Here is a 13666-nt window from a genome sequence, read left to right on the forward strand (position 1 = left end):
TCATGTGAAACTAAGACTCCATGATGAGAAGTCAAAAGCCAAACAGGAAAGCAGAAGTGAAGGAACAGGCTTGGGGACAGGTCTGGGACCTGTAGTCAGGGGATGGGGTGAAGGAAGCCAGAATGGATTGAAGCTGTGAGGTAGCTCAGGGTTTTAAATTAACTTTGTAAATTTAATACAGTCTAATAATGTGTTTGAATTCAGGATTAAATGAACATTTTAAATGTTTGCCAGAATTTTGAAACAGCATTACTAGTCAGTGCAGTTGGAATCTTTCCTTTCTTTTCTTTTTAAAGAACATTCCAACCAAATAAAATACTTCTATGCTTTCTTTTTCTTGTCTGTAAATTAGAAATAATAATACTTTCTCTTATTTAAAGGTGGAGTAGCTAAATGAATGGAAACTAACACTGTGTAGTCCTTATTGTTCATGGGAGTTTTGCAGGCACTTAATTTTGGAGGTGCAGTGTGTTCTCTTTTTTTAATGTCTGTATTTTTTCCAATCTTTTAGGATCTCAGCAGCAAGGACATGAAGAGAGATTTGTACATCGTTGCCCATGTAATTCGAATAGGTACAGTATGATTTATTAATTGAAATGTATATAATTAACAGTGCTTTTACACTGTTTTATATACACTATTTTTCAATGTATGTTTTACTTAACTGACATTATAATGATTTAACCAGTTAGAAAACTCAGTCATAGACCATGCCAATCTGCTGAGGTTAACATTCAGACCATATGTAGCTAAGTGTTAGAAAGTTACTGATGACCATTTAACAGTGATTATTTTTTTTCCTAAGTCTGAAACAAAATACTCAATTAAACACCACATTTGGGGTGGCCATTCACTTCTAGTAAATCAGATGCTGTTAGACATATATAAAGATCTGTTTTCTGCTGTAGGAGTCTGCAGTGTTTCCAAGAACCCACACTTGAGTTTAGGGAGATGCCTGTAAAACGGAAGAGCGGGGAAGCTGTCATACCTGTCCGGTGTTCTTTCTACCTGCTGACACCGAAAGGGAGCATTAGCAGCAGTATCTGCCTGCTGGAAGCCTGTCAAGCTTGCAGCCCAACATTGAGCAGCATACACTTGCTTCCTTCCAGGTTCTCCTGGATGCTTGCACAGAGCTCTGCAGAGGAGAGATCGGGATGCTTAGTACCTGGAGCTGACCCTAGCCAGGGAAGAAAGCCCGTGCTTGCTGATTCGCTTGGCTAGTCATCTTTTATAGAGCAAGTTTTTCTGACTCTTTGTAGGCCAGGCTAGGCTTCATTTATTCTTTTTGAAATTTACAGTAGGAAGAATGCGAAGCGTTTATGATTGAAGTTGAATTTAGAATGTGTCTTCTACGGTATAGAGCAGTGCTTGCAGTAGTTAACGGACAGCTAGATGAATTTTTTAGCCCAGCAACATGTTTAAGTGAAGTGACTATATGACTTCTGGTATGTGAATTAAGTTGCTAGAGTCTCTTCTAGATGGAAGGTGTTGGATAGAAAGAAGCTCTAATTAAAAAGGATATAATTGGTCAGTAGCAGGGAGTTAAATGGTTCTAAACTATGAGTGTGTGTACTTTCACTGAGAAATTAACAAGTAAATGTTTTACATAGGTTAAGTATAACTTATTTAAAATATTTAGGCCTAAAATGTTAACAACACACAGTAGGAATAAGAGTCTTTTCAGTTGTATTGTTTCAAACAACTGAGTAGTGCACTGTCTTTCATGTTTTTCAGGTTTTCTGTTAATTGACAAATGGCTAGGTAGTGTTTGCAATGACAGGGTATTTAACCATGTTTCCAGCCCATTCACTACTGGCATCTGTTACCAGCCACAGATACCTTTTCTGAAGTACAGAAGGTCTGAACAGCTTAGTGAAGCCATAGCTTTGTTGTGTTGTCCTGTGAATGACAATATGCCAAGTCACCAATGTGTTAGAAACTTTTCATTGTCTGACTTCGCTGTGTCATAAAGGGTCTAAAAATTAGAATTACTCTATATCACTTGAGATGATAAATGAAGCCTGTAGAAAGAACGCTGTAGTTCAAGCTCAGCTTTTTAACCTTGATGCAAGAAGTGCTAGACAAATTACTATGTGTAATGTTACAAGTTGGCTTAGATTATCATGGTGATTTTTCTGGTCTTGGCATTTTTTACTCTATTATAAAGACTGCTTTAACAATAGGAAGTTAATCATTGAGCAGCTTCTTACCTCAGAATTCTCCTTTATGCAGTCCGAGACAAACATGATAAATGACCCAATATATAATACATTCCCTTAAAGCAATTGTACAAAGTGAAAATTTGTGTAAGTGCTAGACTATAATGGAAGCACCACAGTGAATCTCCGTGTGGATGCAGAGAGGTGAGTACAAGCCATATTCTTGGCTCATTCAACAGATGATTTGTAGTCAACCCAGCTGGATGCAAATATGTGTCATGGGGCTGCAAATCAAAGATGGCCAGACATGACGCTCTTCACTTTGCCCTTGAGTGTTCTGTTAGCTAAATGAGGCAGTGTGCCTTAATCAGAGTAGCCCAGTGGGTCAGGTAGGTTCCAATGGACCTCTGGATTTGAAAACGTATAAGAAGAAAGAAGAAGGGGAAGTATAGAGAAGACTGCAATCTATAGTTGAAACTTACTGTAAGTATGCATGTTCAGAGGGACAGTAGAGCAGAATGGACAGAATGGCTCCGTGTGAATCTCTTAATATTTTAAATTTCATTTTAGGTCGCATGTTGCTAAATGATTCAAAAAAAGGGCCCCCTCATTTACACTATCGCCGCCCCTATGGCTGTGCAGTATTGAGCATCATGGATGTACTTCAGTCAATCTCTGAAATAAAAGAAGAGAAGGATTTTGTTCTCAAAGTTTACACGTGAGTAACTCCTAGAAGGAAAAGAATTAGAAAAAACACTTTGTGTATGTTGGGTGATGAGATACTGAAGAGATATTAAATATCAAGGTGCCATAAACTGCATTTGCTGCCTTATCCTCCTCACAACGTAAACTAGTGTTGTTGGCACTGGTTTTTACTCCTTTATTATTCCAGAAGCTCATACAAACTAATAAATAGCATCACAGATCTTTCAAGTATCTGAAATGCTTCAGAAGTTATTGGATATTGCCCAAATCTGTGACATGCAAAGCTGCACTTTTATTAATGTGATTTATTTAAAATCTGCTAAGCTCAAAACCAAAGAAATGCTGTATTTCACCTGAGGAAGGAAATTGTTACTCATGCCCCATATCCTATTCCTTATTAGCCATGGTGTCCATCAAAAGAAGTAGAAAACAACTGAAGTCAACCATGACCAAAAAATTCAAGTCAATGTTGTTTTAAGCAAGAATCTATCTTCAGTTGTTTGTAACTTTGAACTAACAAATTCTTATTATGAAATGTGGTCTCACAGTTGTAATAAAGAGGCCACAGACAAACTGTTTGGACACTGAAGGGAGTATTTACATCTCTTGTCAGTGAGGATAAATACTGGTAATATCTGCTTTGCAGTTGGACTGAGATACAGCTGACATTACTTTGTGGTCTGTGGCCACTATCCGAGTAATAAGATAATTGTGGGGGGAGTGGGGTGTAAAACACTGTTACTCTTTGAGAAGTCCATTCAGCAGCAGAAAATCTGACTGACATTCAAGGGAAAATAGAAAAAAAAATGGCTTTCACTGTTCACTGAAAGATTCTTGGATATCTCTTCATACGTTAGAAATCTGTAAGTCCAGAGAAAAGCCTCTCAGAGTCAGCTCTTCCATTCTTCTTTTGCCAACAGTTATGAAAACTGTAGCAAAAATGTCAAGTTATGGCCTTAGGCCATAATGGTTGGCTTTCTTCTCCATGTCAATGGAAACTGGATAGTCTTGGCACTTTGTCACCATTCAGTTTCAGCTTATCTCAAACCAGTGGTGTTTGGTTACATCGTTTGTGTTAATATTGGCCTTGTAGATATGGTGTTAGTATAGTGCAACAGCAATGTTTTGAATGTTTACAGTAATGGAACATTCTGAATATCAGATTTCTGTTTTGATGCCCTTTTAATGCATCTTTAACTGCTTCTTCACTGACAAATAGGAGAGAAAAAGCTTGTGAAATACTGGACTTCTCCATTTGTCAGTGACAAATAAAGTCATGCAGCCAGTTGAGCAATCCAAAGTCCTACTACTATGATAAAAAAAAATCACAGGGTGGAGAGCTTCCCGTTTCTTCCTCTGAATCTGAAGTGTTTTGTTGGGATGGATTCCCTTCACGCCACCCAAAGTACAAGCCGTATCTGCCTAAATGTTTCAGTGGGTTTATACCAGCTGTTGTTCTTCCTGTCTGCTTCCCCACACCTTTTGTTTTTAACGTCCGCGCACAACCATTACTGCCTTCCCAGAGAGGAGGTAGAGCCCATAATAGAATTCAACTCTGTAATCAGATGCTTGTAACTTTTTATCACTATTATCATTTGCTTGAGTTGTTATAAGTCTTGTACATCATTATTTTATGCTTCTGCTGTTCGGAGTGTTCTCTGTAAACCTGCAATGAAATTCTTCGGAAGGGAAATGGATGTATCTAAAGGGCACCAGCTTATCCTTTTTGCAGCTTTAATAGCTGTTAGTCTTCCACTACAGAATGTTTTCACAGGTTTATCTGCTTGCATCTTCTCTTTGCACATTCTTTTAGCTAACCTACCTTTTCTTGCCCTGTAGACTACAATTGAAATGACACATTTTTGTCATTTGTTAAGTTTAAAATTGTATATGAATGCTTAAACAACGCTGAACTGATTTTCTTACCTGCTGCTCTCATTTTGATTATTGTTAAAATGCCTCAGGCCAATCCAAAAACATCATAAAGATGGAGGGAGGTGTATTTGTATTTTTAAAGGAACAGTAAAAAGCACTCTTTTTGTAGCTATCTGGCTAAAGCTAAAACTTACAGCTGCCACAAATGAGGCAGTCAGATACAGCCAGAAAGCCTTTTCACGGGGAGAAGCTGGAAGAAATCTGAGAAACTGAAAACCTAACAAAAGCTGAAATAAATACATGGTGTTTCAATGGATACTTTTGCTGGATCCACAAGAGAGAATGCTTATGGGAAGAAAAAAAAAAAATCAATTTAATGCACCAGTCTTTCTCGGCTTGCTTTATTATTGTTAAAGATTTATGTCTGAAAAATACTTCTTTCTCACAATCCAGATTTTCCTGTTTGTTAATCCTGCAGTTGTGTTATAATTTTACTAAGAGGATATAGTACCACATCTCTAGTTATAAGCTCATTATGTAAAAGCATGAAGGTTTACTTTTATAATTCTTTTGAATAATATACATGTAAAATGTTTTAAAAGTAGGATGGAAACTACATTCTCAATCCATTTTTTCCTGGGATTACTTGATTTCATATTTTTATATGAATTTTTAATAGTTTTTTGCTCATTGAATGTTACTCTTTGTGTCGATCTTCCCATTCCCCTAAAAACTTCATGTTTATTCTTTCATATTATCTTTTTCAGTTTTATTTTTTGTCCTGTTTTTCTCTCGGTCCTTTTTTTTTCCTCTTTCTCCATCACTAGCTCTTAAAATTCCTACTTCTTAATGTAGTGTATTGCTTGAATGCCTTTCCCTTTTGATGTGCAGTTGTTGCTATTTGCCCAGCTGGACAAGAGCGTACATTGCATTTCTGTCCCCATCTGTTTGACATCAGGGTCTGATGTAGCAGGGCAAACATTCCAAATGGTAAATTTACTGTAGAACCAGCCAACCTGAAAAGGTGATGGATGGCTCAGGAGAAAATTCTTATTTAAAAAAGAAATATATTTTGTAATATATTTGGTATTTAGACAAGTAAAGTGTTAACATAATAAAATGCATATTACAAGCAAGTGTTTTCAGGCCAGTATTTCAAACTTGGGACAATATTCTTCTTTGTCTTCAGGAAGTGTAAAGTGCAGTGTACATTGGCAGTTGGTACAAAATTAGCTTTAAGCTATCTTTACAGTCCATTGATTTTGGGATAACTTTGTTCCAGGTTAATTTGCAGGCATAAGTCACTGGAGGCTGGAATCTATTTTAACTTGCACTCCAGAGGCTGGTACAGCAACTCAAAAGTTATCAGAGGGTAGAAAATTTCTGTAATCTCACCTGTGAGGATGGAGGATGGTACAGAATTTGTCCTATAGGTTATCTCTCTGCTTTAAGGAGAAGATTATTTGCAGTAGGATAAATGACTTTTAATGCCTTGGCAAGAGAAGTAAACAATGTGAAGTTAATGTTTATTTTTTCCTGACAAGCTGAATATTGGTTAAAGTTCTGAGGTAGCACAGACCAACTGCCGATTAGTGTCTTAGCTCTGTTGCGTTTTGGTTTCAAGAGATTGTTTTGGGGAGTGCAATTTGCCATACTGCTAAGTTCTGGAAGGTCACTTCAGTGCTGACCTGTCTTGAGTTACTGTATGGATCTCTGATCTCTCTTCCCAGAAAGGATATATTAATTATAGAAGGTATGGAGTAGAGCAACTAAAATGTTGAAGGGCGTAGAATCATTTCTTTATGAGAGAGATTGGGGTGGGGAGCTTCAGTTTGAGGAGGAGAAAAGTGGTGGTGGGAAGGGATACAACCAAGACTTAGAAAATCATAGTGGAGGGTAAACTGTTCACAGAATACAACAGTACAAGAATTACGGGTGCTCAATGAAATTGGGAGGCGATGACATTAAAAAAGATGGAAGGAAATACTTCTTTAGAAAGCAAGTAATGATTTTCTGGGTTGTACTGCCAGAGGATGTTGTGAAGACAGATGGTATTAGCGGGTCCAAAGGGGATTAGACAAGTTTATGAACCACAGGTCCGTAAACAGAGGAATAGGAACAGACAGGGATGTACACTAGCATCCCTAATGCAGCAACCTCGGGGCAGGGTACCTGAGCAGTCAGGCTCATGTACCCTGCCCAAGTAGTATCTACTGTTGCCAGTGTGGGATTTTTTCTTCATTTTTATACATTCTTAACAATCAGCTGAGATGTCTGAAAACCTAAACCCATTGCAGTGAAAGGAGGAATGTTGAGATAGGTGGAGCTAAGATTTCACATGGTATAATCCCAATCTAACCTGCACCAGATGACCTAGGAATACAGCAGTACAGCCCGATCAGCATTTCAATTAAATGAATACTTTTGGATAGCACACTGGGAGGAAGTAACTCCTAATGGTTTATCTCCATTTTTCCTTTTCTACTGTCTGTACTTCATGTTTAATTTATTCCAAGCTTTCTATGTTCCTTTGGCTTTTATAATAATCAACATTTGCAGGGGATGTCAGTAAGTGTGCCATAAAAGGCTTTGTGGGTTATCTTGTTATTCTTGGCAGTATATGGTTTTATAATACTGAAGATGTGGAAAATTACTAGCTACTACTTGTTCTAGATAGCCTTAATTCCTTTTGCCATGTTATTCTTCAGTTACATAACACAGCAGACAAAAAAATCCCAGTCTTCACAGTAGCTTGTTTGTATCTTACCCAAATTTTGCCAACATTATGTACTCTCAGGAGGAAACAAAAAAAGGGAAAAAAATGTTAATATCCTTGGGAGAAGTTTTACAAAGTGACTTGTTTCTCAAGACTCCTGTCTTGCTAGGAGCTGAAGGCTTTGGGGGTGTTTTGTTGTTGTTTTGTTCTGTTTTTTGTTCTGTTCTGGTTTTGGGGTTGTTTTTTTACTTTTAAGAGTCAATGGGACAGAAGTTTAATAATTTAATTCAGTTGCACTTCAGGAGAAATAAGATTCACTATTGCTGCTGAGTTAAAAATTGCTGACTTCATGGAGATCTTCAAATCTTGCTGTTGTCCTTTAAATAAAGCACAATTGAATTTAAAAAGCAATTAGACTTGATCAACATACTGGTTTTCTCTCCCCCTCCCCCCTCATTTTTGACCAATAGCACTGTTCGTGGTAAAGGTTCCATTTTTGTTTTTCAATCATTATTGTACTGGTAAAATTGTCATTTCAGCTGTGCTTACATGAGTGTAAAGTTCTTCATAACATTTATAGTGTGTCCCTTCATTCTGTTGTAACAAGCTGTATAGCACTGATGGCACACTTTTCCTGGTGTGATTCCATTCAAGCGTAGTGAGTTCAGCAAGTTGGTTATACAGCTTTACAAAGACTAGTGCAAATAGTCGTGTGACTTTGCTGCTCAGATAAATAAGAATCTTAATTCAGGTTGATAAGGGACCTCTCTAGTCCAACCTCCTTCTCAGGGCAAGGCCAGCTACGAGATCAGACCAGGCTGCTCAGGTCTTTATCTGGTTGTGTCTCGGTAACCTCCAAGGATGGAGACTGCACAGCCTCTCTGGGCAGCCTGTTCCAATGACTATCCTCATGGAAAAGCTATTGCTAATACCCATTCTGAACCTTCCTTGTGTGTGCTTATGCCTGTTGCTTTACATCATCTCACTATGCACCACTGAAGAATCTGGCTCGCTCCTTTGTCTCAGTAACTGCTTGTAGGCCTTGCTGTTAATGTTCCCCCTCTTGCCTTGTGTTCTCCAGGCTGAAAAAACCCAGGTCCCTCAGCCTCTCCTCCTTCAGCATGTGTTCCAGCCACCTGCCCATCCACAGGACTCTCTCCAATTGTCTTTTCTGTATTGGAGAGCCCAAAACTGAGTGCAGAATTTGAGATGCAGACTACCAACTGCCATGTGATGTCTTTTCCTAATTGACAGTAGAAACATATAAACAAAATACTAGTTAAATATTGATATGTTGGGTGAACAGGAATTGACAAAATACACCTCTGAATACATCTTATTACTGGAGAAGGTTTTCTCTAGCTTTGGATCCTAAAAAGAAGCGTGGCACTTCCGACTTGGGTGCGCAAGGGCACAAGCATCCAGGTGTGCTCCGATCATATGATGATTTTGGGGGGCAGTTATCATTAAAAGGTATCTATATTTCTCCATGACCAGAAAGGGAACTGAAACATTTGTTTCTGGGGCTCTCGGCTATCTCTATCACAATGTAATTTTGAAATGTTGCAATGTCCCTAATTTTCGTCTCCAGAATGTTGCCATCAGAGTAACAGGAATATCTATAGAACTATAGATACAGTGATTTAAAGAGGATTTTTTTTTTTTTAAATGTTGCTCTACTTCAAAATATTTATACATAAAGCTTGTGATAGAGCAGTAAGAGATACTGGTTTTGACTTTCCGTTACACAATCTGATTTTATTGCGATGGAGTAGCATTGTGCTGCAGTAGAGCGTAGCTCCATGCCCCCAGCTGCTGCCAGGCACTAGGCTGAGCGTGTATCCCACACGTGTGCGCACACACAACACACATACATACAGCCGGCCACGCAGATCAACACAGGCAGAAATACACACTCATACACACACATCGGCACCGAAGGCCTCATCCTGTTTTCCTCTCTGGTTTAGCAGGGTAGAAACTTGTTAGAGGCAAACGTATATACATATGCTACAAATCCCTCTGTCCCTGGTTTTAGACACTCACTTGAGGCACAGGGCATGACCAGACAAATATACTGACAGCAGCCATTTTATACCCTTGCCCCTCTATTGCCCTACAGTTCTTTCTAAGTCTTGAACAATCCCAAAATGCACTTCCCCAACATGCCATTGTCACCAAAGGCAGTAACCCATTTCAGTCTTTAACGCCATCCACAGAGCCTTTCTGGCTGACTCATCTTGACGGGTTTTGCACCTCGTCAATGTGCTGAACACCCTCCTGTGGTACCCCTGGGAGGAGCGGGGTCCGGGTTACCAGGCTTCCCCCACCTGCCATTGTTCCTCTTCTTGGTGCTCAAGATGATGAGCCTTTAACTGCATAACCTAACAGGAAAGGTGTATTATCATTTCAGTCCTAGACTTCTCTCGAGGATTTACAGATGGTAATGTAACTGAAAATGAAATAGAACAGTGTTTGCAAATGCTTATTAGAATTACATATAGATGAATAAACAATTGTGAAATGCTTCTCCAGAAGATGATACACATACAGAAGCATACTTTGTGTTGTTATATGTTCTTGTCCTACAATTTGAGGATGTGATGGGATGCACATCATGTTTCAAGGTGTTCTGTAAAATATGTAAGAAAGGAAAAGTGTTGTTGTAAATGTCTGAGATACTAAAATCAGAGGTTTTTTTAGTCTTTCAAATTTCACTTTTTATTTCTTGGTTCTCACTTTTTTATTAAGCACGAAAAGGTAATATGTGGCAACAGTTAATGTCAGCTTAAAATTAATTTTCTATGTGTACAGAATTCAGCTAAAGATGTCAAGAGCTTTCATCATTCTGCCATAATATGAAGAGTGAAACAATGTCTTTGATGACAGAAAAGTCACTACAGGCTCCAAAGTGTCTATGAAGAAGAGATAACTATTAGGGAATGTTTTGTTTCTTTCCACTTTTAAAAACAAGAGTTATATGGGATTTCTCTCATTCATCAAAACCCAGCAACCTTTCATCTGTACAGTGAAGTTGACTTTCCTGTCCTAAGATGGTTTAGCAGAAAGCTTTTAACTTGAATTACTGTTCTTTTATTTTAGGTGTAACAATGAAAATGAATGGTGCCAGATCCATGAAAATATTATTCGCAAGTCCAGCACCAAATACACAGCACCCAGCTCAAACTATGGTAAATATTTACTTGTACATTTTTATCATATTAACAGCTGAAGATTTCCTTTACAAAATTGCTGGTTATTTATAGTAGAGAATTCAGTGAGATGTGAGATTATGCATAGCTGAATTTCTTTACTTGTGATGATTTAAAAGTTTAGCTAAAAATTGTTCACATTCAGTTTACAGGTGAAAAAAAACAACACACCTGATACCTTTCCTTCTCAGATACAGCTGACAAGAAAATTTAGCATGCTAAATTTCCTTCTTCATTTTATCTGTGTTTTTATCTCGAGAGGTCAGCAGTGGAGAGAGCTAGTGGCCTGCTGTAGTATTAGTTTACTCTGACAGTCTTCATATATTGGCTGTCACAGTTACTGCGTGTATCTATGCTTGTGAAAACTGCTGTCCCACAGGAGTATACAACATAAGCAGCACTCAGCGCTGGCAGAACTCCTTTAAAAGTATTTTTTTGTGACACTGGCTCAGACTTGGCTGCACAGGAAGTGGAGCATTTAAATTTTATTCACCAGAATTTTCCTGAGTTAAAACTGTTTTCCTTTTCATCCAGTACTGCCTTGAAAATTCCAGGTATCTAAGGCTTACTCTCCTGAGGATACCATGCATCCTTGTCAACAGAAGCAAAACCAGAGGTTAAATTTGTCTAACATATTTGTCTGACTATCCAGAAAATAATCAGTTTAGTTTCAATACTAAATGTTTCATGACACAGTTGAGGAGAATAACTGTTTTGGCAGAGTTTTGCCACCTTTCAAATCCATTTTTATTTTCCTAGTTAATGACAGATAAATTTGGAAAGTAAATCTTGTCCTATCTTGTTACCTCATTTAAAGATTTCTGTAGTTCACTAATTCAGAGATATCATTACTGTTCTGTTCTAAATGACCCAGCTGCTAGGATGCAGTTCTGCTTTGTTACAGCTAGTTTTGCATTCATTACCGCATGCCTGATTCATTGGCATACTAATGTCTGAATATTGATACTGTCTTAATACCACTTGTTTGCATATTGAGATATTGTAGTGGAATATGCAGTTCACACTCCCGTAGAAGATACTACGCGCAACAATAAGCAAATAAAACAGTTCTCAGGTTTGGAATTTTATTGCATGCAAAGCTGGTCTCTTTCCCTGCTGTTCCTCCTGTTACAGCTAAGGTCATCCACCACTTACTATTAAAACATTTTCCTGCATTGTTTAAAACTTCAAAAACTTGGGCTGTTTGCATTTATTTCCAGTTCCAGGTGGCTGCTGAAAACTTTTTTTTCCCCCACATGTGAGCTTTTTTGAAGAGCAGAAGGGAGATAGATAACTTTTTACCTTTGCCTTTTGGCTTTTAAAAATAATTATTTCAAACATTTCATTAATTTGAAATGCCTCTCTGGAATAGGAGGTTGAAACTTGGTAGAGGTATTGTCCGGGTGGGAGGGGCTGTATTGCAGGCTGACGTGATTTAAGCATAAGTAATACAATCTGGGCCTCTCAGAACCTGCTCTTACAGTGGGAAAATGCTGAGATTACAAATGTGACTTTTTCCTGAAGAAAAGCTCTCTGTTCCTTTCCCCACCTTCCCGGGTCTTGTGTAAAATTAGTCCTTCAGATCTGTTGAAGGGAGTAGGAAAAAAAAAAAATCTGTAAGGATAGACTGGGTAGAAAAAGGACTGGAGAGCAGATTTATAAAACTATTTGGGGAGAGCAAGAAGGTAGGCAGAAGTTTTTTGGGGTGGTATACATGAAAGGGTATCATGTAAGTAATATATGAAATACCATGCTGGAAAATTACGTATTCTATTATCTCTAGTCACTAATTTCTATAGATAATAGAGAATTCTGATGCTATTTGTTAAGTACTGGGGATGTTGGATGTGGGGAGCTCTAAACTTCCAAATTTGCTCCAGTCCTTTATGCTGGAATTTTTAAAATTTATTTTCATTTGTTTGTTCTTAATAGCAAAAGAGGATATAAAATGAACAAGTTTTTCTGTAAGTGGCAAGAATAGTCAAGACTGATTTCTAATGAACTTGTTTCCTGTGTTCAGTTAAACCTTCTGTAGCACACACACACAGATGTACACTCATACCTGGTATTCAAAGGGTTTGAATCTTTGTTTTCCTTGCAGTGCTTTGCAGTGCTCTTCTGACTACTTAGCTGGACAGTTGCAAGTCTATGTTTTGGCAACTTTGGAGTACATACATGCTGATTGTTCAGCTGGCTGGTTGGCCTCCCTTTTCCTTCATTTTAAGGCTTTATGCTCTTTTTTTTCATCCCAACTCCCAGTATTCATAAAACTTACACATCTTCATGTTGTCTGGATACCTACTTACTTGCCAAATTTGGCTGAAGCCAAACAACAGGCTTGAAAATTATTTCAAGGGAAAAGAGCAGAAACTGAGTGGGAGTTACATGATATTACTGGTTTCATTTCCCTAGTAACTTGTCTAACAAAATGGCAACTAAATATTGTTCGCAAAGCCGATATATTAAGCTTAGGAAGGAGCAGAACTTTAGATGGCTCGTGCAAGAATATGTATACGAGGCAGCGTTTGTGTATGTGTTGTGTTTCGTATGAGTTGTTCCAGCGAGTGAATAAACGATAGAAAGGACTCCTGGCTGTCATTTGTTGAGTGAGAACTATTGACTAACTATTATTCATTGAATGCGAAAAAAATTGTGGAAGATTACTATGTGAATGTCATTCACATTGATCTGTGAAGCTGGTGATGTATGCTCAGCAGATGAGGCTAGGCTTACATGGTTGAGCTTAATGCTGACATTTTCTGATATCGTAATGCTTGACTTTACATTATTGTATATACATTATACAATATATACATTATACAATATATACATTATACAATACATTATTGTATTGGTGGTATTATTGTTGTTGCTAGTAGTAGCAGTAGTATGTTGAGGGGACAGGGGTTGTTCAGCCTGGAGAAGAGGCGGCTGAGGGGAGACCTCATCGCTCTCTACAACTGCCGGAAAGGAGGTTGTAGCGAGGTGGGTGTTGGTCT

The 13666-nt window shown here is 38.1% G+C and overlaps 1 protein-coding gene across 1 annotated transcript in view; it reads left to right on the forward strand.

Annotated features, from left to right (window-relative positions):
* DOCK3 (dedicator of cytokinesis 3) overlaps positions 1-13666 on the forward strand; it is a gene marked incomplete at both ends in the record, with an annotated part of 215636 nt that overhangs the window by 115495 nt on the left and 86475 nt on the right. Inside the window, 3 exons of the mRNA XM_082004660.1 lie at positions 512-572; positions 2730-2877; positions 10558-10646. Of these exons, the coding sequence (XP_081860786.1) occupies positions 512-572; positions 2730-2877; positions 10558-10646 (298 nt within the window). The remainder of the gene's footprint in view (positions 1-511; positions 573-2729; positions 2878-10557; positions 10647-13666) is intronic.

Source organism: Phaethon aethereus (assembly GCF_964289735.1).
Source record: "Phaethon aethereus genome assembly, chromosome: 11".
Lineage (NCBI taxonomy): Eukaryota > Metazoa > Chordata > Aves > Phaethontiformes > Phaethontidae > Phaethon > Phaethon aethereus.